Source organism: Centroberyx affinis, unplaced genomic scaffold (genome assembly GCF_046629955.1).
Source record: "Centroberyx affinis isolate AG114_WGS23_722 - 3 ecotype Tasmania unplaced genomic scaffold, CSIRO-AGI_Caff_v1 ptg002426l_1, whole genome shotgun sequence".
Lineage (NCBI taxonomy): Eukaryota > Metazoa > Chordata > Actinopteri > Beryciformes > Berycidae > Centroberyx > Centroberyx affinis.
The window spans coordinates 58,091-79,610 of NW_027280672.1; the positions used below are offsets into that span (position 1 = coordinate 58,091).

At 42.7% G+C, this 21,520-nt stretch overlaps 1 protein-coding gene across 4 annotated transcripts; it reads left to right on the forward strand.

Moving 5' to 3' along the window:
- Positions 1 to 463: 463 nt before the first annotated feature.
- tubgcp3 (tubulin gamma complex component 3) lies at positions 464 to 18,835 on the forward strand. 4 transcript variants are annotated; one of them, XM_071533766.1, is made up of 24 exons: positions 464 to 615; positions 1,958 to 2,065; positions 3,777 to 3,844; positions 4,022 to 4,099; positions 4,310 to 4,518; positions 5,029 to 5,035; positions 5,777 to 5,921; positions 8,036 to 8,148; positions 10,634 to 10,759; positions 10,908 to 10,976; positions 11,630 to 11,762; positions 11,877 to 12,043; positions 13,203 to 13,313; positions 14,120 to 14,228; positions 14,809 to 14,998; positions 15,133 to 15,268; positions 15,414 to 15,482; positions 15,688 to 15,823; positions 16,398 to 16,486; positions 16,661 to 16,792; positions 16,899 to 17,039; positions 17,236 to 17,352; positions 17,740 to 17,834; positions 18,553 to 18,769. In XM_071533766.1, exons 1-24 carry the CDS (start codon positions 540 to 542, stop codon positions 18,617 to 18,619), a joined length of 2,691 nt encoding a protein of 896 aa, XP_071389867.1. In that variant the 5' UTR covers positions 464 to 539; the 3' UTR covers positions 18,620 to 18,769. The 4 variants fall into 4 exon arrangements, with proteins under 4 accessions (XP_071389867.1, XP_071389864.1, XP_071389865.1 ...); XM_071533763.1 differs by lacking the exon at positions 5,029 to 5,035 and having other exon boundaries at positions 5,743 to 5,921; positions 17,740 to 17,842; positions 18,545 to 18,835; XM_071533764.1 differs by lacking the exon at positions 5,029 to 5,035 and having other exon boundaries at positions 5,743 to 5,916; positions 8,025 to 8,148; positions 17,740 to 17,842; positions 18,545 to 18,835.
- Positions 18,836 to 21,520: the final 2,685 nt, after the last annotated feature.

Consider the following 21,520-nt stretch of genomic DNA (forward strand, 5'->3'; position numbering starts at 1 on the left):
AAAGAAGAGAAAGAAGAAGAAAGAAGAAGAGAAAATAAGAGAAATGTACTTGTTTATGAACGTTAATTTATAAAAGTTTTTTCTTTCATTAAAATAATCTATTTTGAACATTCTGTCTTCTAATCTGTTTTGCATTACACTTGTAACAATTTGCTCTTGCAAAAAAATGTAATAACTTTTATTCTACTTACAGTACATTTTAAATGAGCTACCTTTTACTTTTACTCTTTTACCTTTTTACACTAGTAATTGAACTTATACTTAAGTAAAATTTCAGCAAAGTAATAGTACTCAATTTATAGTATTCATTCATTCCACTTGATAGCCATAAATGTCTGTAAAAGAAATGACAAATTTGATGCTTTTACTTTGAAGTCAAAATTGCCTTAGTTCTGGTCATAATCTTTCTATTTCTTGGTAGCTTGACGCAACTTGTCAAAATGGCGTTGCTCGCAGTGAGAGAGTGGAGTTAGTGCACATTAAACCGTAGCATTTATTCCGTTATCTGTCCAAGAAACGAAACGTTTGCCACGGACACCATGGCGACTCTGGATCAGAAATCACCCAACGTGCTTCTCCAAAGTCTCTGCTGCAGAATAACAGGGAAAAGCGAAGGTACATCAGTTAACGCTAGCATAGTTCGCGTTAGCCCAGATACGTGCCATTCTCTTGTATGTAGGTAACGTCACGTCAATATCCATTCAAAAATCTATCGTTTTAACGTTGTCTTGCTTACTGGCAAACGTGCATACGTAGTAAAGCATAATTTAAGATCTTTATTATTATTATGGTCTAATGGTGAATTCGGCGTACAATTCCACCACCAAGCAGCTCGTATTTATATAAAATTCAACTTCAACAAGAATTGGCTTACACTTCTCGCTCCCGCCTACAACGTTGTATTTTGGTACAGGAAGACTGTAACAATAGCAGGCGAACCAATTCTAAAAGTTTAAATTTTAGTGAAATAAGTGCTGCGTGGTGTTTTGGATGTATGCCGAATTGAAGAGTGCATCTTAACGAATCGCACAAGGCCTGAATTCTTGTTGTATGAAGTGTGCACGTTTGCCGATAAGCAGGGCCACATGAAAGTGCAAAATTTGTGATGAATGGAGATGAATTGAATGGAGTTTGGCGTGACGTTCTCTCCATGGAAGAGAGGACGGCACGTATGAGGCTAGGTCCGCGTTAGCTGACAGCCAATGGGCTCGGCTAGCTAGTGCAAACCCCCGGTTAACGTTAGCGTTTCATGTTTGTTCCAGTTGTCATTGTGTTCATTCTTTTAGCCGTGGTTTGCACTTCAGCTGCCCGTCAGTAGCTAACGTCAGTTGTTCAATTTAACTGTATTGTAAGCTTGCTAAACCGTTAGCTCTCATGCTGAACACCACACTGCTTCCCTGCCTCTTGTGGCTGTAGTTGTGTCTTGCTAGCTGCAGGCCCTTGCTGGATGCAAGCATCTCTCTGGAAGGTTAGCATGTCTGAGTATTGCATGTAGCAGCACAAGTGGTAAAATATCGTCCCAACTCTGTATTTTTCTGCAAATTTAGCATTGTAGCCTTAAGCCTATGATATATTTGAAAGACTCTGAAGCTCTGTAAATGGGCAATATTGCCAGAGAGTATTATCAACAGTATTTTTTATCTGATACCATACTTTTATCCACACTTATTTTGTCCCATGTATTAATTTATATCTCCGTAGGAAGCAATATCACCCCTCACCAACGCCCCAGAGTGTTAAGTGTCAAGTATACTGCACATTGGAAACTCTGAGGCAATTTAGATGTGGAATATCCCAAATAGCACAAGATGACTGTGGATAAAATAGTGGGTTAAAAGGAGGAAACACACAAGGAAAAGTACTGTTGGTCATAATTGTTGGCAATTTCTACATTACCTCAAAATGCTGCCCACGTGCCATGACCTATAATCATTGTTATGTTATGTTATGTCTCCAGCTGAAGTTGCCCACCAGTTCCAGTATGCAGTGCGAGTCATTGGCAGTAACTACGCTCCCACTATTGAACGGGACGAGTTCCTGGTGTCGGAGAAGATCAAGAAAGAGTGTGAGTAGCATGTGGACTAACACTATCCTCCATTGAATTCATATAAGTTGTTGGGCTGTGAGGAAGTTGGTAAAACTCACTCTACTGGCTGAAACACTGTTGGAAGGTACAGTATTTAATGACTGGAGTGAGATGAGGTTGAGGGGGGCATGTTCTGGTATTTCTGAGTATTTTCTAGTCTGCTAGACCAAATCTAAACCCGCATGGAAACTCATTACTACCAGTTCACCATAGGGGAACTCTTAGGCTTATAAGGCTTCAGTAGGGGAACTCTGCCACACTCGCTCCTTTTAGCCTCCCCCTGGTCATATTAATGAAATGAATGCATTTGTATAGATGATGCCCAAGTATTAGATTTTCATGAGACAAATTGTATTACACCGCAACTATTTTCAGAGCCAGTCTCTTCGATCCAGTAGCAGAATTAGTCAAGTCTGTGATGTTGCTAGGTGGATTTGTATATGTGCTCACCATGTGCACTTTCCTACTAAGTGTTTATGCTGGAGAATCATTCCTTTTATCTTGGAGCCTCTACACAACAAAACAAGTTTTGTTGGCAACTAACCTTTATTGCACCATAATAGGAAATCCCAGTAGACTTTCATAGTAGCCAAAGTAGCGCCATTAGTGAGAAAATATCGACCCGCGCTTTGATGTAGAAAATAAAACATAAGGGGCAGCACTTATCTTTATTTAGCTCAGGACTTGACCTGGACTTATTGGAACTTGGTTAAATGAATCTTTAAGGACTTTACCAGAAGAAAGGTTGCACAGTTGTGTTTTTTTTAAATGATAATCCAGATTGGTAAATATTATGCTGATCAATGAGGCTTATCGGTCTTTTAGATGTTTGTGTGTCTGGCCTTCATGCGCACACATATTGGATTTTTATGATGATGCTTGAGGGGATTGAATGAATCGTTTGGTCATATTAGTTTGAAGTGCCGCTAAAATCCCGAGGCAAAGCTTGTACGGGTCTGCACTTGTTTGTTGTTATCTGTTTTTCATCCGGAATGACAAATGATCAGTTTCTTACACTACTTAAACAACATTTTGTGACTTGGGAAGAGACTGATATCTGTTCTGGCCTGAAGTGAGGCCTGCAAATGCCAGCAAATCATTTAAGTCTCAGTTTTCCCTGATCTGAAGTTAAAGCATGAGGCCACCAGTCTCTCCTGTGCTTGATTTGACAACACAGCAGGTGTGATGGATGACATGAGCTGAAAGCTTGGTTCCTGTCCCATCGGTAGTTTTCTGCACTCAGTCTTACAGTAATCATAGGAGGTGAAAGCACCATTTTACCTGCCTTTTAAAATGGGAACAGGGTACCGCTGGGTCCTTAAAAAGTTGGAAAAAGTCTTAAAATATCAAAGTTTTTTCAGCATGCAATGACAGGTTCTTTGCACTGCATGTACAGTCTTCTGCCCATTTATAGTTTAACAGCTTTTATTAGTTATCTTCAAATTTTTTCTTTGTTTAGGTTTTTAAATTGGTCTTAAATTCAATTCCAGGTAGGATTTTAAAAAAGGACTTGAGAAGCATTATGTTTGAAACCTGCAGATGCCCTGCTGTAGCTGACAATTTTCCAACTTTAGTAAGTGTTCATCTGCCAAAAGAGGCTGGTAGACGTTAAGAAGCTGTCCTCTCCTGCTGTGCTGTTGTCATTCAAACCTGCCAGTAAAAGGGATAATAGATTTTTGTTTTGTTGCAGTGCTGAAGCAGAGGAGAGAGGGAGACGCTGCTCTGTTCTCAGAGCTTCATAGAAAACTTCAGACTCAGGTTGGTAATTGAGCTTTATGTGTGTGTGTGTGTGTTTGTGTGATCAACGAAGAATATTGGCAGTAGGGTTTTTAATAAAAAGCCGATATCGGCAAAACAATATATTGGTCTAACCCTATCATGTTATTATAAATGTGAGTTTTGCTGATGTGACTCTGCTGTGTTTCCTGTCCACAGGGCGTTCTGAAACATCGCTGGTCCGTCCTCTACCTGCTGCTCAGCCTCTGTGAAGACCCCCGCAAACCATCCAGCAGGGTGGGACACACACACACACACACACACACACACACACACACACACACACATACACACACTCACACTCAATCTCTCTCCCTTAGTCTTGGCTGATTTTTTGTTGGCAGTAAGGGAAAACTTTTCTTTACAAAGAAAAAGGCTTAATATGCAGTTGTGTCCATAAGCCAGTGTCATTGACCTCTTCTCCTGTTTGTCCCTGTGATTCCCCAGGTCGGCAGCTATGGGGCGCTGTTCGCCCAGGCGCTCCCCCGGGACGCCCACTCCACCCCGTTCTACTGCACCCGGCCCCAGAGCCTGGCCCTGGGCTACGGGGAGAGGAGCGGGGCCCTCACGGCCAGCATGGGCACCAGCGGCGTCTCCAGCCTCGGCGTGTACACGCTGAACGGACCCACGCCCACGCCACAGTCCCTGCTGGCTGGGTGAGAGCGTGCACGTGTAACACACACACACACACACACACACACACACACACACACACCTCCTCATTACTGAGTCACACTCCACCCGAAAGGCTCCGGGGAGAACGGCGTTATTTATTTCACGCTCGCCCTGTAAAAACACTCAACGCCAGATAAAGGAGGCATCAATTAGCACTAGAAAATGAGTTTGTCATTGAGCCTGGCCTCTCATAAACCTGCTTTATGAAGCTCTTAGCTTTAGAAGGGCATTTCATTCCATTTCTCCGCATAAATAATGCAGGGGTCCTCCACTTACAGATGACCGTCGAGCTGTCTGGGCTCACCTTTTTAGTTGTGAAAGGGCTAATCCTCCATCTAAACATGAAAAAAGGTTTAATGGCGTTGAATTGTGATTTAAAGATCCTGAAAAATCCACCACTTGGGCTTTAATTATTCATAGACATGCATGTTTGAAGGGCTCCTAGTGTCTTTTTTCTATCCACTGAGTTGAATTACCATCTTGAGTGCTAGGAGTCACGTGTTGACAGGTTTAGACACAGTGTAAACTGTTAGTCCCATGACAAACAGAGAAAAGCTTGAGGTTTCTTCACTGCAAAAGGTTCATTACACATATAATCTCACACATACTGAAAAATTCAGTCCAAAGCACAACTTTCCACAGATTTGTTTGTTGAATTTATTAACAAAAGATCGGCCAAATCACCAAATGACACCTTGGCCAAATCTGACAAGCACACACACACTCTCGATATGAAAGTTAATTTTTAGCTTCTTGAATGTGTATGATTTCACATCACTTACCTGTCTATTGCGATATGTTGACTTTCATCCCTAGGAACCAGGTTTCAACTGGTATGGTTTCTTAAAAGCCAATACAGATATTTTTGGATTGGAAGCTGCTTATAGCCAAAACATTCCTTATATTCAGTGTTTCCACCAGAATTGTATTCTTGTCAGGTTAGAACAGCATTTAGACCATGAGACACTAAAAATCTCTACTGAAATCCAGGATGATAATAATAACAGGACTTCCCATAGTGATCCAGTGTAATATTGATCAATTCTACAATAGATATGTAATCAAACAAACTGCATCATCTCCATCATATCACAGGTAGATGACACTGACTACTGACGTATAACATTTTTAGTAAAAGGACAATATCAGCCCGATGTCAGTCAAACTCTCAATAGTAATTGTGTGTGTGTGTGTGTGTGTTTCAGACAACCCCCTCAGTCGGCAGCGGGCGGCGGTCAGCCCCTGGGCTCTCGTCTGGCCTGGGCTCTCCCCGTAGGCTCCTCCCCGTCCTCCGCTCTGGCTCCGCCCGCCGCGCGGCCCCCCCTCGGACCCCCCGCCCTCTCCGCCAGGGCCCTCCGCCCGCGCCGGGACGGAGACGCCAACAGTGAGTCTGGCCTACACACCCGGTCCCCCGGGTTATATTTAGGCCCGCGCGAACTGCAGCCTGGCTTTTTCCTCCGCTCCGTTCCCTCTCATTTGTTTTCATTTTGCCCCCAAACCGTCCAGGCGGTTGGTCTGAATGGCAGTTAAGGGAAAAGCTATTCGAATCCATCCTGGGTTATTACCTTAGGTTGATTCTCTCGGTGCCTGTGCATGTTAGCTTGAGTTCAACAGGGAGCCATTAGTACTGTAGTCATTATTTTCCCACAAAACTACTTCCTGAAACAACATTTTTGGGAATCTTTTTGCATGATTTTAGTGAACAGAGATGATTTGTTAGTGGAGACCAAAAAAACACATTCATGAAATCCATGATATAATTCAGTTCCAGCAGTCAAACAGTCAGCAACATACAGGGACAAATGTTATAATAAGAAATCGCAAATGTCATAGAAAAAGTTAGATTTTTTTTTTCCCCAGAATTGTTCGGCATGACGGCAAAAACTGAGGCCCAGGTTGAAAATAGCTAGAATTATCCTTTAAAGTACAACCATGCACACCCCATCAATGAAGCCTCATTTTCAAAGCACGTTTCGTACAGTGAACGCAATTCAGTGTGCATTAGCAGTGGAAAACTAGAAATATTTCAAAGCCATTGATCTGTCCACTGCTCTCCCATTACCTTTGCGTCCCTTTGTTCTCTCAATATCTGAGCTAAAACTGCAGATACTCCACATCTTGCTCAGTGTCGGTAGCTGGGAAAGTTTCTCTCCTCTACCAGCCGCTCTATTAGAGTCAGAAATCAGAGGCACCAATTGACACATCAGTAGTTTCACATAAATTAATTCCATCCCTTGCTTGGAGGTTAGTATTGTTTTTTTAATTCCACCAGCCACTGTGGTGAATATAGAAAAAGTGAAAGGTTTTGACTGGATCCTCTGTGTCATTAAAGATGTAATCTGCCCCAACTGTGTGTCAACAGTTCTCCATAGCTTCACTAAATCTACAGCTGTCGACTCCTGCTGCTATGCAAGGATCCTGTGACACTGATCAGACCTGGTTATCGGTTGTAGTATCAGGGATTCTGTGGGTCCTTAAAAAATTAATGATTTAAATTTAAGGCCTTAATTATTAAAATGTAAGACATGACATTTGGTGTCATCTGGTCAAAAGCAGAGTTGGGAAAGTAAGGCAAACACAATAAGGTAAATGCCATGAATTGTGTATTTCTAAAAGATGTGAATGGGACCAGTAGTAGTGTTAGTTTTGTTTTCTTTTGTTGTATTAAATTACTTGCATTTACATTTGGCCAGTAAGTTTAATCCACATGCATGTCCACTCTTAGATGAAGACAGAACAGGGTTAATACAGTATGCCAAGCATGTTTTGTCGTCATTGCATCTGCTTTATAAACATTTCAACATTGTCCAACATCATTCGACATCCGTGTTAATTTCCTTTGTCTTATATTGCTCATCCAGAACTTCAATTTGAAAAAGGCTGTTTGACAGATTTTTATTTCTTTACTTTGGTTTTAAATTGAATTCTAGGTAGCATTAAAAATGTCTTAAAAAAAAAAATTAAACCTGCAATAAGCAATTACGTTTACGTATATTTTAGCCAGTAGCCTTTATGCACAGTTTGTCCTAAGGGGCTTCCGTCCAGTAGCTTTGCTATGTGTTTACAAATGTGTTGCAGTTTCTGTCACCCTCTAGTGGTCAGAAAAAAATCGCTTAGTGTAGCTTTAAATTTATTTTTCTGAAAACTGCAGATATCCTGAGTTATAAACAACATAAACTTTGGTTGCAACTCTGATTCACTGTGGAAATGTTTGAGTTTAGTTGCAGTTCTGATTCATTGCAAAAAAAATCTTCCCGGAGAAGTAGGAAAAAACAGGACCAAACAGCACTGGTTTTAACACATGCATCAATGCATAAGTAGAATACATTCAATGTATACAACACTCGCAACATAATGATGTAGCGGTAACAGATTCTCTCATTTAATATGAATGCACTTCCATCTCAGAGGAACTCATTGAAAGCACTAAGCGTGAGCCAGGTGTAAGTCCTCTCCATCTCTTTGTCATTTTTATTCCCTTGTCCTTTGCGGGCGCAGCGGAGGTGAGCGAGGCGTCGCTGGTGCGGGACATCCTCTACGTCTTCCAGGGCATCGATGGCAAGTTCATCAAGATGAGCGCCCAGGATAACTGCTACAAAATAGACAGCAAGGTAAGGCCAGCAAGTAAAGCTGTTAATAGCCTTTATCAGTTCAGCAGGAGTCCCAGACAGTCAAGCATATTCTCTTAACAGTGCAGTTTCTCATCATCGTCCCAGAACAGCTGCTGCGACACAGACAACAAGGTGACCACATGGCAGTGGGAGGTATAGTTTTGAAGCAGGGTTCAAATCGGTGCCTGAAAATGGCTTGAATTAAGTCAAGATCAGGTCCCAGAACAGCTAATGCCATTGACATCAAAGTACCTTAACCTGACTCTAAACCAGTAACATGTTAAATATACTTTATCTTCAAGGATAACTGCTAGAAAGACTACAGTGACTTAACCACAGTTGTAGGTTATGTTGGCCATGGAAATGCTGCTTGTCATCTCTGCCCCATTTAAATTCTAGTTAGGGAGGATACAATTGCACAGGTAAAATTTACAAGGTCAGAAAGATAGTCAACTGTTTGTGACCAAAACTATACCTGACTTCATTCTAACCCAGCAAATGAGACTTCATCCATCCATCCAGATGAGATGCAAGATCTCAGCCTCACTACAGCATGACTTCACCCTAACATCCTAATCCAAACCTGCACCTGTACCTGTTCCTCGTCTTTAGGTGTGTAATCACAAGGCTTGATGCAGGGACCACACAAGAACATCTGACCTGGCAGTCATGGCATTGTTAATGGTTACAGAAGGATAGGTGGAGCTAAGCAGGAAAAACACTCATCGCCAATTCATAGATTCCCATCCAAACCATATAACTTAAATGTCACCATCAATAAATCATTACCACATTCATTTTGAGACATTAGCATAATGTCCGCAACCAAACGAGGCCACCGCCAAGAACATTACCAGCCTCTGCACTGCATTTTACATTGTGTGCCACTGGGTGGGATTTGGGGTGGGGCTTGCTTTACGGCACAAAAACAGAGATCACTTCACCGTTCATTGACCAGTGCACACTACAGGAGGACGTCAAGACTCCAGATTCGACTTGTAAAAATCATGTTTGAAATAACGGTGATGGTCCTGACTGGATCAGGAGGCCAGAGATTAAAGTCCTGAACCCTCACACACTACTAGATCACCTGTATGACGCCACAAACCGGCGTTGACTCGCTCCGATTTTGAAAATCGATCACGCTGCCAAATCGTGGCTATAATCGGCCTTGTAGTCTATTCATAAGCGATGAATGGTAAATTGACTGACTGAAAGTTTGACATTATGAAGAAGTGCCAGGGCCATTGTTACACAGCGCGTCGTTTTGAGATAAACCTCCTGTGGAGAAGGAGGCTTTTTTTTTTTTACATTCTCCAGCCACTTACATTTTATTGCTCTATCAAATAGATATGGACTGAAACTGCTGTGAGCCAGTCCTTTCATATCCTACTGTGATGTTGATTGTCCCCTTCACTATGATCTATTGGAGAGAATTTGTTTCCATGACGGACAGCTTTTCTCATGAGGCAGTGTTGAAACAGTGGCTGCCCCACACACACACACACACACACACACACACAAAAGCACACATCCAGAGTAAATTTGATATCAAGACCATCGTTGTTGATCTGGCTTTAAAAGCTTTAGAAAGATTCAACAGATCAATACGAAGCTCTTTGGCTCCCAGCCACATCGACCACTCTTTTCTCTCCTCTTCTCTCTGTGTCTGTCCTGTCAATCTCTTTCACCCCCCCCCCCCTCTCTGAACACACACACACACCCTCCCTCCTCTCTCTCTCTCTCTCTCAGCATTGATAAGAAGGCCCTCGCTTTAATATTTCCACGAGAAGACCTGTCCTCTACTCTCTCAGTTGTGCTAAACATAGACTTACGGTCAAGCTGTTGTGACCAGGCCGATGGACAAGGAGCTACTCAGACTAGTGATACATTAGTCAAGGATGGGGATATTTTTGGACTCGTCTTTTGCCACTTAACCTCTTTGTAAACCTCTCTGGATAAACATGTTAGCGAAACCGCTGAAAATGTGATGCATCATTTAATGCAAAGTTGATGAAAATGCCTTTCAAACAACAGGGCAATAAGAACCATGTCATCCCTTAATAACAGTTATAATCAAGCAGTGATGCAGAGTACAGAGTATATTTAGTATTGGGGTTGGTGTATCTGTCTCCTTCGGCTGTGTATGAAATTTGGTGCTGATGGGTCAAAAAATGAAAATGCCATAGAGGAAAGGAAATTCAAAATGGCAGAAAATCTACTATCATATACATTGATGGTCCTTGGAGGCAAATATGTATCACATGGATGGCTGGATGTGTGCAGTAAAATTGAATGTCAGTCAAACTTGCAGTGTGGGAGACAATGCATTTTCAATGTACACATTAGTTAAGTGATTTTTCAGCTTTTCATTCTTTATTTGACATTAACTCCCATTTGTTTCTGTCACATCCTCCCAGTTTTTCTCCTGTTCTTCTCTTCTCTTCTATGCCTTCATGTTGTAATGTGTGCTGTGTGCCACCAGGTGGTGCTGTGCAAGTCCCTGAGGGACACCAGCAGCCGGCTGGCCGAGCTGGGCTGGCTCCACAACAAAGTCAGGAAGTACACCGACGCCAGGAGCCTCGACCGAGCCTTTGGCCTGGTCGGACAGGTGTGTGTGTGTGTGTGTGTGTGTGTGTGTGTGTGTGTGTGTGGACACTGCTACATTTACCACATGTATTCATTTGTCTTGTGTGAATGTGTGTGTGTCAGCCTCCACTAACACATTTCCTTCCTTCTCTCTCTCTCTCTCCCTCCAGAGTTTCTGTGCCTCGCTCCACCAGGAGCTGAAGGAGTACTACAGACTCCTCTCTGTCCTCCATTCCCAGGTAACTGCACTTAAAACACAGACTGAACAACACGTGTATTGATTGGTGACAGCAGGGATAGATCGGTGTACACTAGTTCAGGTCATATGGGAAAGATGGTAGATACAAGCTTTATTATAAAATAGCGTTCCTCAGCTTTCAGATGGTAAATACTACTTGGGAACTCTGGATTTGTTGATGAATCCTGATTTCTCTGACTTCCTGACGTCACCAACACTGAAATACCTGTAGTCAAGTGTAGGGAATGATATATTCGTTTCAAGTAAAATCAATAAAATGATGGATTTTCATCACGCAAGTCATTTTGTGATCACAACTCTTAAAATGCCATTGCAGGACACAACCAATTTCTGGATTTTTGCTTTGTGGTTGACATTTCAACGTTGCGCAGGTATGAGAAAGCTGATCAGGAGCAACAAAAGTCTACAGAAAACTACAGAAAAGAGAATTCAAACGCGTGAACACTTCCAAGTCATCGCTTTTAACCAGTTGTTTTCTGCCAGTTGTTCCCATATGACCTGAACACAGCAGCAGAACAGACTGAATCCCAGCAACAGAGTGCTTGAAGATGGCAGCTTTCCAGTCTGACGTCATTTCCCTCCCTGCTTCTGCTTGTGTCCATCTGTTTGACTGTGTGTGTGTGTGTGTTGTAGCTGCAGCTGGAGGATGACCAGGGTGTGAACTTGGGTGTAGAAAGCAGTTTGACTCTCAGGAGGCTGCTGGTCTGGACGTACGACCCCAAAGTGCGACTCAAAACACTGGCTGCCCTCGTCGACTTTTGCCAAGGTATGTGGATTGTTTTGTGTGTGTGTGTGTGTGTGTGTGGTGGAGGGGTGGGCTGGGTGATGTTTGCCATTGTTTGTTCAAATCCTGTGTGTGTGTGTGTGTGTGTGTGTCCAGGTCGGAAGGGAGGCGAGCTGGCCTCGGCGGTCCACGCCTACGGCAAAACCGGAGACCCGCAGATGAGAGCGCTGGTCCAACACATCCTCAGCCTGGTCTCACACCCCATCCTCAACTTCCTCTATAGGTGGATCTATGACGGAGAGCTGGAAGACACCTACCACGAGGTACACACACACACACACACACACACACACACACACACACACACACACACACACACACACACACACATTTAGGCACATACACCATCCCAGTTGTCTTCTATAGAGGGAAATGACCGCCATGCGTGAAACCAGCAGGAACATTGTACTGTTCAACTGACACCGACCTTTGACCCCAGTGAAAGAGAACATTGCTGGGGGCCTGGGGGGGGGGGGGGATTTAGAAGAACGAGGGAAGAGAGAGAGAGAAATAAAGAGAGGGAGGAGAGGAAGGACAGAGAGGGGGTGGCAGCGTCTTAAATGAGGAGTGATGAGAGGAGGCTAATGGAGAGCCGAGTGATGGATGCTTCTCCTTTATTTCTCCCTGCCCCCTCCCTCCCTCTCTGTATTTCTCTCACTCTCTCTTACACACACACAGAGTATTAATGTGTCCAGCATTAACCAGTAGTTATCGTTGGGCTTCAGTCTAAAGTGCTGCGTTCAAGAACACAGAGAAAAAGTTATTACGCCACTCAACCCTAACCCTAACTAACACATGCATTCAATAACACTCATATTTATTGGAGAGAAACTGACAAAATAAATTGGACTTGTATTATAAGATGTGAGGTTGTAGCATGATTTACAAATTGTAAAATGTGAAAAGCAAAATGTGTGTGGCACAATTTCCAAAACTGGGATGTACTTTGTAGTTGTAAATGGGTATTTGCAAATGTGTGAAATACATTTTGTGTTTGATGTGCGTTTGGGTGTTCAGCCACATAATGTTCTGTAACGTTACAATACACTCCGAAGTGTAAAATGTAGGATTGTTCCCAGCGTATTAGGTGGTAGCTGGGACACTAAAGCTCTCCATTGAAACGCAGGATGATCATTATGCTAAAAATAGTAATAAAACTTCATGCATACTTGTATGTAATCTGATCAAAATGTCTCATTAGAATCACTTCAGGTTAAGGTCTTCCCATAGACAACCAGTGTAGTATTGATTAATTCTACAGTAAATATGTAACCAATCAAACTGCATCATATCAGAGGTGAACCACACAGACTGGACCAGATCTGATTTTTGATCATATATTACATATTAACCCTAGCGGGGAAAGTTACATTGTGTATTTAACTGTGTGTGTGTGTGTGTGTGTGTGTGTGTGTGTTGCAGTTCTTCGTAGCGTCGGACCCCAACGTGAAGACGGACCGCCTGTGGCACGACAAGTACTCCCTCAGGAAGTCGATGATCCCCTCATTCATCACCATGGACCAGGCCCGCAAGGTACACACACACACACACACACACACACACACACACACACACACACACACACACACACACACAGCACTGTGTTTGTCATATTCTTCTAATGGCTGCATTACATTGCTGGCCTAACCACATGCAAATAAATCAGTTTTTATCCAGACATAGATCTTACTCACCTCCTTCAGCAGTTGGACATGAAAAAGGATATGCCTACTGTCCAATACATTAAAATGTTTCTGATCATATATAATGTCAGAAATTAATATATTTGAGCTGTCATTGTTTATTAATAGTTGAAAATAGTGAGTGAATCCAGTATTCCAGGTGAAATGAAATGATCAAGTCTTTCTGAAATGAAAAACAGCAAAGCCACTTAAAGAACAGACATGTGCATTCTCTATGGGGGGGGGGGGAAAGACCCTATCCAATCAGTCAAATGGCACACAGGCATGAATAATGGATGCAGGCTTATAATGTGATCAGACAGTTGAAATGGTAATCGGCCGATCACTGATTACCAATTTAGAACGTCTATCGGCCAATTACGACCAGCGGCTGATTGATCGGTGCGTCCCCAGTGGACATTTGTATCCAAAGCGCCTCACAGTACATTGAGTGCATATACATTTTGAATAGGGAGTTGAACCTTACACAGGACCACAGACTACATCATCTCAATAGTGCTGCTGATATAGCACTATTAATAGCAAAAGTTGCTCCAAGACAATTATCTGTGGTCTCACCGGTGCTGATGAATTCAGTTTCCAGCTCATATGACTCACATTCTCTCTCTTTCTCTCTCTCTCTCTCTCTCTCTCTAGGTTCTCCTGATCGGCAAATCCATCAACTTCCTGCATCAGGTCTGTCACGACAGAACGCCGCCGGGCAAAATCACACCAGCGTCCAAGTCTGCAGACACACCCAAAGACGGTAGGTCTCTCTCTCTCTCTCTCTTTTTTGACCGTGCTCTCGCTTAATCAAGCACACTAATAGCACAATAATAGGAGTAAGTCAGGGGGAATTTAGGTGTCTTTTTGCCGATTCAAGCATGCTAAATATTATTATTGACCGACAAGAAGCCATTTTCTATTCCCCCACGCTTTCACTTCCCGGATGTTCCATTTGTATTTGCCACCAGTCTCTACCTCCCCATCGTATTGATATGGTTACATCGATATATAGACCGGTGGACTGGCAGTGAACGATGCTCTTACCGCTCACTGGCCTCGTCCTTCTACCCTTTTGATTATGGAGAGGAAGGAGGTATATTTAGCTATTGATTCCACAATCTTTAGGACCTCATTTTACCAGAGCTTGATCTTTAGCTTTTGTGCTGAAGGGCATTGCTCTCTCTCTCTGTCTCTGTCCAACTGCAGCGGTCTTGTTGGACCTTGAGCGGATTTCCAGTCATTTATGCAGCCCTTTTTAACACGAAACTGCTTTACAAACAGGCAAAAAATCACTCAAACCGTATTTTAAAAACATCTACATCTACAAATGCTCCCCCTAGCTGCAGAGCTGCTGTCGGACCTGGAGGGGGCGTTTCAGGGCAAGATCGACGCCGCCTACTTCGACACCAGCAAGTACCTGCTGGACGTCCTCAACCACAACTACCTGCTGCTGGAGCACCTGCAGGCCATGAGGAGATACCTGCTGCTGGGCCAGGGGGACTTCATCAGGCACCTCATGGACCTGCTCAAGTTAGTAGTAACACACACACGACTCCTAAGACGTCTGCTCCTTTATAGGGCGTCTGAGGTAGAAACATGTATATGATTGTATGAAGAGTCCCCATGGGGTCCAATAAAGTTTGCTCTTTCCCGATCTGTCCCAGACCAGAGTTGGTCCGTCCCGCCACCACTCTGTACCAGCACAACCTCACTGGCATCTTGGAGACGGCAGTCAGAGCCACCAACGCCCAATATGACAACGCAGAGATCCTCAAGAGGCTGGACGTACGCCTGCTGGAGGTAATGCTGTGTGTGTGTGTGTGTGTGTGTGTGTGTGTGTGTGTGTGTGTGTGTGTGTGTGTGTGTGTGTGCTCTTGCATTTCTGTTCTAGCGGTGACCCAATGTCAAATGTCAATTCAGATGCATCTGTGTTTGTTGCCTCTAGGTTTCTCCTGGTGATACAGGCTGGGATGTCTTCAGTCTGGACTACCATGTGGATGGACCTATCGCTACGGTAACACTCACACACACACACACTTGCTGTCTCAATGAAATCAAACCATATTGTACATTGCTGTTCTGGCTGCTGAAGAGGCATCACCACTGTGTGTGTGTGTCAGCCTGTATGGTTATTTGTGTCTCTCTGAGCGAGTGTTTTATATGTGTTGTTCATATGTGTTGCATATATAAATATATCTGTGTGTGTGTGTGGGCTCCAGGTGTTCACGCGGGAGTGTATGGGCCACTACCTGCGTGTGTTTAACTTCCTGTGGAGGGCGAAGAGGATGGAATACACTCTGACCGACATCTGGAAGGGACAGATGTGCAACGCCAAGCTGCTCAAGACCATGCCGGGTAGGTAAACACACACACACACACACTCGGAGAATGCTCTTGAGGCCAGGAGACATTTTTTTAGAGCATGATTTTGCACATACAGTACGTTTACTGTAAATTCACATTTGTTTTCTTCACATTCCCATGTCCTGGCATGGTCGGGGTCTTAAAAAGTCTTAAAGTTAACTTGATGAAACTTGCAGACACTCAGTTACATTGGATGATGTACATAGGAGTTGTTAGTCATAGAATGGTACACTTTCATTCACATTCACGTTTGTGTTTCACAATTGTAATTACTATAGTTTCAGTTGTCAGACTCTTTGTTAGACAGGTGTGTATCCCATTTAGTCCAGTACTCTTCTCCCCTTTCTTTCTGTAATCTTAAACTGAATGTCATACGTTCCATACTGTATATGCTGTTAACAATATCTATCCATAGGTTCAGGGTGGGAGGCTCTTTAAGAAGCCAGCGTCTTGTAATTGCTTGCTACCATGAGAATTTTTAGTAAATATTTGTCTCTGATATCCAGTTCTTTAGATATGTTTCCTAAACGTTACATGTGTTTTGCTTGCATGTTGTTTTCTCCAGAGTTGTCCGGTGTGCTGCATCAGTGTCACATCCTGGCCTCGGAGATGGTCCACTTCATCCACCAGATGCAGTACTACATCACCTTCGAGGTCAGGCTACCAGCAGTGCTGTCACTACCACAGGCCATATAATATTCACTGATATCCAAGTATAGTAATTATCAAGCTCAGAGATGATCTACTTTGTCCAGCAGATGTAGTACTGGACTGCTTGGGAGTGCAGTGCTTAGTCATACATTTACTATTGCTAAATTGTGTGTGTAGGTGCTGGAGTGCTCTTGGGACGAGCTGTGGAACAAAGTGCAGCAGGCTCAGGACCTGGACCACATCATCGCCGCCCACGATGTCTTCCTGGATAGCATCATCTCTAGATGCCTGCTGGACAACAACAGCAGGGTAACACACACGCACACAAACCCTGAAAGCAAATGAGGTTGAAGTTGTCCATCGAGGTCCCTATATCTCTCCTTCTCTCTCTCTTTGTTTCTGTGTGTCCGTCCAGTCTCTGTTGAACCAGCTGAGGGCCATATTTGACCAGATCATCGAGTTCCAGAGCGCCCAGGACTCGCTCTACCGCTCCGCCCTGGAGGAGCTCAGCCTCCGCCTGCAGTACGAGGAGAAGAAGAAGGAGAGAGAGCAGGAGGTAGGAAGGGAGACGGAGATGGAGAGAGGGAGGCTTCTGGGATACGCCGCTTAGAACTGCAGTACAAATGGCAAAAGAATGGCATGGACGAATGGATGAAACACGGCTTGAAGGCCTAAAACCAAAGGGAATCCCACTCACTACAGCAGTAAAGCAGTTTGTGCTGTTGCTAACTGACACCTGTGTGTTAACTCAGGGGGAGTGGGGAGTGACGGCCGAGCAGGAGGCAGAGGAGAAGAGGAGGATTCAGGAGTTCCAGGAAACCATACCAAAGATGCGCTCCCAACTCCGCATCCTCACCCACTTCTACCAGGTACCAGCTCCAACACCTAGTCCATCTCTGGGAAGTTTGAACAACAAACCTAACCTTTTTACTGTATTTTTTGTGTGTTCTAGACCAAATAATTAATTCATTACTACACTCATTGAAATCACTGAAGTTTTATGTCATTTGATACGAGTAGTACAACTGTTTGTTTATCAGGTTCTGCAGACTGGAAAGATGTTTTATAGTCCTTTTGACCACACTCCCGTTTCAAACATATTTAAAAGTTCAAATTCTTTGATTTTTCTGTCACTTTGGCTCATCCTTAAAAGGAGTCTAGCTGTTTATATCTTCTTTTTAATTTTTCGTCTACTTTTTTTTTCCCTTTTTCTCCCAACTTTTGTTTCTCCCTGACCCCCCCCCTCCTCCTCACAGAGCATCGTACAGCAGTTCCTGGTGTTGCTGATGACCAGCCCAGACGAGAGCCTGCGTTTCCTCAGCTTCAGACTGGACTTCAACGAGCACTACAGGTCTGGCTTCCAAAACTCACTGAGCACAGAACACAAAACGGTCTTAAATAGTCTTTCTCTGGGACCAGGATTAAACCAGGATTAGGCCCTGTTAAATACCAAAGACATTACACGTTACTGCTTTAGGGAGATGTCATTTTTAACCGGATTGTAATTATCAGATGACCACCAAGTGTACTGAGAAATGGCAAGTAATTTGCTCCAGTTATTTTTTGTTCCAGTTGTAAAAATTACAGACATCGCAGATTCATATTGGATTAAAATTCATATTGGATTAAAACTGTTAGTAATAATCACAATTACAGGACATTCTCCAGTAAAACAAATCGGTTCAAATGGGGCTTAAGACATATTAATACTCATGTGGAGACTCACCAGAAAAAAAGCCTATGACTTTAAAGGACAATTCCAGTGTGATTTGATTTTTATGTTCACTTTTTAGATTTTCCATCCCTTTTATTGTTAACTTTTACTGTTTTTTTTTACATGCATGCATCACAATTAAAGGCATTTTGAAATCAGTTTTGCAGTACCTTTCGGGCTCATTCACTCCCATTCAATTCCAGCCAGCATAGAACACGACTGAAGACTTAGAATTTGGTCGGTAAAGGTAACCCATCACTATGAACGAGAAATCTTGAGAGAAAAATGCATTTGGAAGACGGCCCGCTCGCCGGAATATTCATTGTGATTTCTCGTTCCGACTTAACCACTCCAGGGCCAGAGAGCCGAGGCTGCGGGCCTCGCTGGGGGCCGCCAGGGGCCGCCGATCGTCAAACATCTGACACCCGGTAGAGCGACGGACAACGCCAGACAGAAAGGAGCTTCCATTGACGCGGAGGACGGGGGAACGCCATCGCGGCGTGCGGCCGCGACATCGCAGCGGACAGTAAAGCGCTTTGACGCGGAGATGATGTCATGCCTTGGAGGACAGAAACCAGAGGCGGTGGCCAAGTGATGACATCACAACCGAGAGTCCAAACCCCCCCCCCCCCCCCCCCCCCGGGCGAACGGCATCGCAGAGGAACAAACATTGCGATGGCGAACACATTAAAGACAGTCTAGTAGCATAAACCGTTCAGACCTTGTGACTTGAAGATCTATCTCAGAGTATATGAAACCCCAAACGGACTGCTTCACATTCAGCACAGCAAGAATGATGGGAAGTGTGAAACAGTTTAGTCAAAAGCTGCTGTCTGCTCTTATTTTGAACTGAGCTCCCCAAGTCAAATAGGGCTACCTTCCATTTGAATGAAATAACAGAAAAAGAAAAAGCCTTTTTTTCTCTGCAGAGTTGCCAAATTACTAGTCCCAACACACACTTACACACACACACATGTATGTACATATATGCACAAATGTATGTATGTGCATCTTTACATGTCAAACACACACGGGCCTTTGCGTCTTCTCACTAGGGTTCGACCGATATGGGTTTTAGAAGGCAGATACCGATATCTTTTGGATTAAAGCTGCGGAAAGCCGATATTTGAGACTTGAATTCTTTTAAATTAGCAGCTCTTTAAAGTCACCCCGTCTTTTCAGTGGAAAGGAAACTCTCATTACTGCCTTTAATTGTCAGAAAACATAATTGAAAAGTTAAATGAATATGTTTTTCATGTTTTTCTGTAGCTGTGGTCGGGGAGGAACCTCCATCATATCGCAGATAGACGACACTGATTGGCTGATATCTGATATTTAATTAAAGGACAATATTAGCAAACCAGTATATCGGTCTAACCCTACTTCTCATTACCCCCCTGCTTAGAAAAACAGTTTGTTTTGTCAGTTTAGCAGTTCAATACAAGTTTGATTCAGAATCATACAGAGAATTCAGAGTAACACCCCCCCCACACACACACACGCTCCAATCCGATTCCCCTTAGAGTTTCATATTGTACAGTCAAAGCGTCCACCTTAAGTTGCCCTTCTGCTTTGTTTACATCCTTCTATAAATATCTAAAGTTAGATGGTTTGTTGATTTTTTTTTTTTTACTGAATAGTTTTGTTTCCTACCAGTGTCTTACCAGTCTGTGTTGGTTGTTAACAGAAATGAGAAACAGTTATGAACAGTTATGAATTGTAGGGCTTCAGGACTACGGAGCAAGCTCTCCAGACTCAGATGTCTCCTTGACTGAATTTCGGTTGCTGTAAAAAATTTTATTGAGTTTGTTTGTTTGTTTGTATTATTTAAGTGTGGTCTTCCTCCTCCAGTATCTGCTCTTATGCCTTTAAGACATAAACAGGAAAGTTGGATCGTGTTTAACAAAATAAAATCTTTTAACAGTTTAAGAGTAATTAGTAAATTTCGGCCCTATGAGCCGTCTCTCTCCCAACAGTATCACTTGCGGTTGCGTAAACAACTGGAGGAGACTTGATTCTTGAAATATTGTAAATATTTCAAAGTGAAAGTCCATCTTTACATAAAAACACTGACAGTTTCTCATTGACACCCATGCATTTTTGAAACGATACAATTAGTTTTCAATGGGATTCAAGGTGCAATGTCCATAAAAACATAACTGGCATTTGTAAAACTCAAATTAATATAACCCCATATGAAAATCATGAGCTTTGTACGCCCCACACAGTGTTATTGGAGTTCCCTATTATGGTCATAATGAATCATTTACTTTTATGTAATTCTGCAAAAGTTGAAATTTTCCTAAAATTTGCGAACTTTGTTTCTTTTGCGTTTTGAACAATCTCGAGATCAAAGAAAATGCAATCCTACAACTGTCAAACCTCACTCATGCTCTTGTATCTCCATTAAACATCTACTTTTTTCATAATTTTAGGAGGAAAATTTCTGTCCACATAATTTTTCTGTCAACAAACTGCATTTTCCTTGATGTTGAGAACACAAAATTCAAAACAAAACCCCTTTCTTGGGGAAATGAAAAATACTTCTGCAGAACAACAAAACTAAAAGAATTTTTATTGAATTGTCGTTGAAAGCTATACTTCACTTTTGTAGAATATTTTCACACAAAGCAGCATGCTTTTTGCCCTGGGATCCACTGTGTTTCCTGGTACATCCAATGACATCTAATAACCTGGGTAAACTTAAACTTGGATTTACAGACTTATTTTTTAATGGAACAAAGTGGTGCTGCCTGAACTCCTATTGAAGCATGTGCTGCTGAAGAAATGAAACTGTTCTACTAAAGTGAAACAGCGTGTTAAAAGACAAAACTGATCCTGGGTCAGTAGTCTTATGCTGGGATCCTTGGTTAATGCTGTCTCTCTCTGTCCTCTCCATTGTATAGCACATATGTATAGAATATATGGAAACAAACCATCCGGTCACTTCTTTAATAAATTAACCTTTTTTAAATAAGTGTGTGTTTCAATATTTGATATTGACAAATTGCTCCAGCCAAAACACTTTGTTTTGTTTGACCTTGCCTGCACTTGTACTTGAATTGCATTTCGACTGATATGGGTTTTTGAAAGCCGATACTGATATTTGTAGATCTGATAACTGGTATTTTGTGTAAATATCTTTAAATTTGGCAATATTCCCCCGTTTCTCCAAGACTTGTATTCTTGTCAGGGTGGAAAAGCCTCTGAAACAGTATTTAGACCATCATGGGACACTAAAACTCTCCACTGAAAGCCATAGTAATGGAAAAAAGGGAAGAACCTCTATCATATCAGTCTATCACTACAAGCTAGATTGACAA

Excerpts from the sequence above, each read along its gene's own strand:
- tubgcp3 (XM_071533764.1), top strand. The coding sequence starts at position 540 with ATGGCGACTCTGGATCAGAAATCACCCAACGTGCTTCTCCAAAGTCTC. Across the intron at positions 5,917-8,024 it reads CCGCGCCGGGACGGAGACGC|TGCGGGCGCAGCGGAGGTGA; the intron begins CAACAGTGAGTC and ends TCCCTTGTCCTT. Across the intron at positions 14,999-15,132 it reads CACCTCATGGACCTGCTCAA|ACCAGAGTTGGTCCGTCCCG; the intron begins GTTAGTAGTAAC and ends GATCTGTCCCAG.